The sequence below is a fragment of the Laccaria bicolor genome, genomic scaffold (assembly GCF_000143565.1).
Source record: "Laccaria bicolor S238N-H82 LACBIscaffold_98 genomic scaffold, whole genome shotgun sequence".
Classification (NCBI taxonomy): Eukaryota; Fungi; Basidiomycota; class Agaricomycetes; order Agaricales; family Hydnangiaceae; genus Laccaria; species Laccaria bicolor.
Window position 1 is genome coordinate 10,572 of NW_001889969.1, and position 2,825 is coordinate 13,396.

The following is a 2,825-nucleotide window of genomic DNA, read 5'->3' on the forward strand; positions in this document are numbered from 1 at the left end:
TAACATGGGACTCCCAAGGATACTATCATTGGACTCCCAAAGCCTGCCTGGGACTCCCAGAGAGGCAGTTGAATATCTGTAGGACTTCCAAAGTCCCTCAAGATCTAACATGGGACTCCCAGGGATACTATCATTGGACTCCCAAAGCCTGCCTGGGACTCCCAGAGAGGCAGTTGAATATTCATAGGACTTCCAGAAGTCCCTCAAGATCTAACATGGGAGTCCCAAAGCATTTGCTCAGACATCCATGGAAAAAAGAGAACTGAGGGTGGACTCCCACAAATAGAAACAGGAAGTTCTAACATAATAAGTTGCAGACAACATCAGACTAACTATCAAAATCCTCCCCACGGAAAGCATCTGCAAGGTCAATAGCCTCAAGAGTATCAATCAAATCCTCATCGAGACTTTCTACATCTGACAAATTCAGTTCGTCGACCCCGATGGATGGTCTGAACTCCTCCATATCATCGTAGTCATCATACAAACGTGAGGTGACTTGGGCGATTCGAGCAGCTGTGATCTCGTCATCTGTTGGGCCCCAGGCTGGAATAACAGTGTCAGCAGGTAAGGATTGTAAGGACTTCTTCCATATCGACAGGACATGGAGAAGTTCATCCTTTCGTAATTGGAGTTGATAGCGTAACTCCAGTGAATCTAAAACATGATGAGAAGCTACACAAAGGGGTCAAATAGCAAAACGTACCAGTGTTATCATATGCGGAACAGGTGACATTCCACTCCTCTGAATACCAGATTTGTAGTATCTTATGTTCATGTTTAATGTGCTCTTCCTCTTCAATGCATCTATCAAGCTCTAATCGCGCACGAATTCCGGACCTTACAAGATCGTCGCAAAGCCACAGTGGTGGGTCGGTCGTGGCGCCATCAAGTGAATCTTCCAATCCAGCATCCTGCCAGATTTCGTCGTTAACGTCCAGAGCAAACAGACCCTTCATGACAATCTTCGACGGGCAGACTGAGCCCGGAGGCGCCTTGCACTGAGCTTTTAACTGTAGCATTACATCGCATAAGTTGTTGTAGTCACAAGTGAGTTTTTGGATGCTAGGGTCACGACGCTTCACGGAATCTTCGAGATGATGGTGAACTTTGCACTCTGTTTTGTGGTACTAAGTAAACGCGGGGTGCAGAATGTTGAAAAGACATACCGTTGACATGGTTGCGATATGATTGTTCGATACGGTCAAGTTCAAACTTCCAGGAGCACAGCCTTTCACACAAGCATAGCTTGAGGGCTCGGGTGTTCATCCTCGCTGCAATAAAAGGGCTTCCGAGCAGCTTCCCAAGCTTGGTTCTTTCGTGAACACCAAGCGCCGACTCAGAAGCGTGTACCCAAGACTCCGCAGAACTCAAAGCCTTCTTAGCTTCAGCTAGGCACAATTCTGCATCACAAAGATGATGGTCTGAAGCTAAAGGATCCAATATGATGTTTTCTTGGTCTTGGACATGCTTCCTCAGGATATCACGTGCTTTTCGAAGTCGGATGGCTTCAGAGACTGCATCTTTCCCCTGGTTTCTTGTCTGTCCTGGAAAAACTATTAACGCTTGAAGTTGCATGTTAACATTGAACGTACGTGGAAGAGGTTTGGTCTGAGCCTGTACCTGCGCAGACCATTCATCCCGGAGGACACATTCTGCGAGCACCACTTCAGCAAGGTGTCGCTTTTCTTGACAATGACGAGATCAGCAAAGCAACCAGAAAGCCAGGCGACCAAGGGTTTCCTTATCTGCTTGTTGAACCTGTCAATCGAGAGTGTAAACGCGTTGATGTGACTATACAAGATACTAATGAGATGATATATTTTCCCAGATTAATAAAGACTTACCTCACACACGCGTAGATAAGCAATTAATTTCTTGATAGAATTCCAAAACCGCTTGCAGCCTTCGCCGTCGGAGAGTCCAAATCTGTTGCACTTTCGAGGATGGTATATGATCTGACAAGGCCACTGATGTCCGAACACATGAAACACTGAAATAGCAAAGATCAAGCAGTGGAGGTATGCACTAAGAAAACCCCAGTTGACGCAGCTTTTATGTAGCTGACAGCCAACATCGTAAAGTAACCCGACTGTATAATGGAGGGGCAGGTGTTGAAACAGCGTCTCAACGAGCGCCAGAGCATAATGCTGCTTCTCGCTTGCAGATCGCATATTGACGACCCATATCACACAGTCATGGCGACAGAGAAGAGCCATCAGTGCGGTGACGGCAAAAAACTGTGTGCTAGTCTTTTCACATGTTTCATTTGTGGCTGTGAAGCTCTTCTCGCAGCCGGCTAAGACAGATCGTGGAACCTTCAGTGCACCATCATAGCCATCTTCTTTGTCCGAATCAGGGTGGTTCCTACTAGTATCAACAGGCTTTTGGCGCTTCGCACCCTTCTTAGCCTTGTTCGGACGAATGCCCTCAACATATCCTTCCATCTAGTTTCTGCGCAAGCGTGGGCTAAGTTCGTTGCGAAGCTTTATAATCAGGAGCTCAACTCTCTGGGAGAGAACCCTTCGCAGCAAGACATCCATGAGCATTTCAAGGAACAACTCAACTATTATCGCAGTGTTGTTGTGGCATTTTTGGAATCCAAGCGAGACAACGGAAAGTTCCCGCAGGTGATAAAGAAAGTGGTTGAGCCATTTATCAAATTAGTATGTTATTGCTCTCTTAACATCCTATCTCCCTCATACTAACACATGTTTTAGGCCACCCGAGCTTACGAGGAGACTGGGATTCAAGTCTTTGGATTTGCCATTGACGTCAATGCCAATTCAACTTCAAGCTTGGCTTGGGGCGGTAGCCATGAATAC

General features: G+C 46.4%; 1 protein-coding gene across 1 annotated transcript; it reads right to left on the reverse strand.

Moving 5' to 3' along the window:
* Positions 1-203: 203 nt before the first annotated feature.
* Positions 204-2,447, reverse strand: LACBIDRAFT_335588 (uncharacterized protein; the record flags this gene model as incomplete). Its single annotated transcript, XM_001890459.1, has 9 exons — positions 204-298; positions 334-675; positions 707-745; positions 830-1,001; positions 1,026-1,117; positions 1,170-1,547; positions 1,596-1,623; positions 1,848-1,993; positions 2,069-2,447. The coding sequence occupies 9 exons, from the start codon at positions 2,445-2,447 to the stop codon at positions 204-206; spliced, it is 1,671 nt and encodes a 556-aa protein (XP_001890494.1).
* Positions 2,448-2,825: the final 378 nt, after the last annotated feature.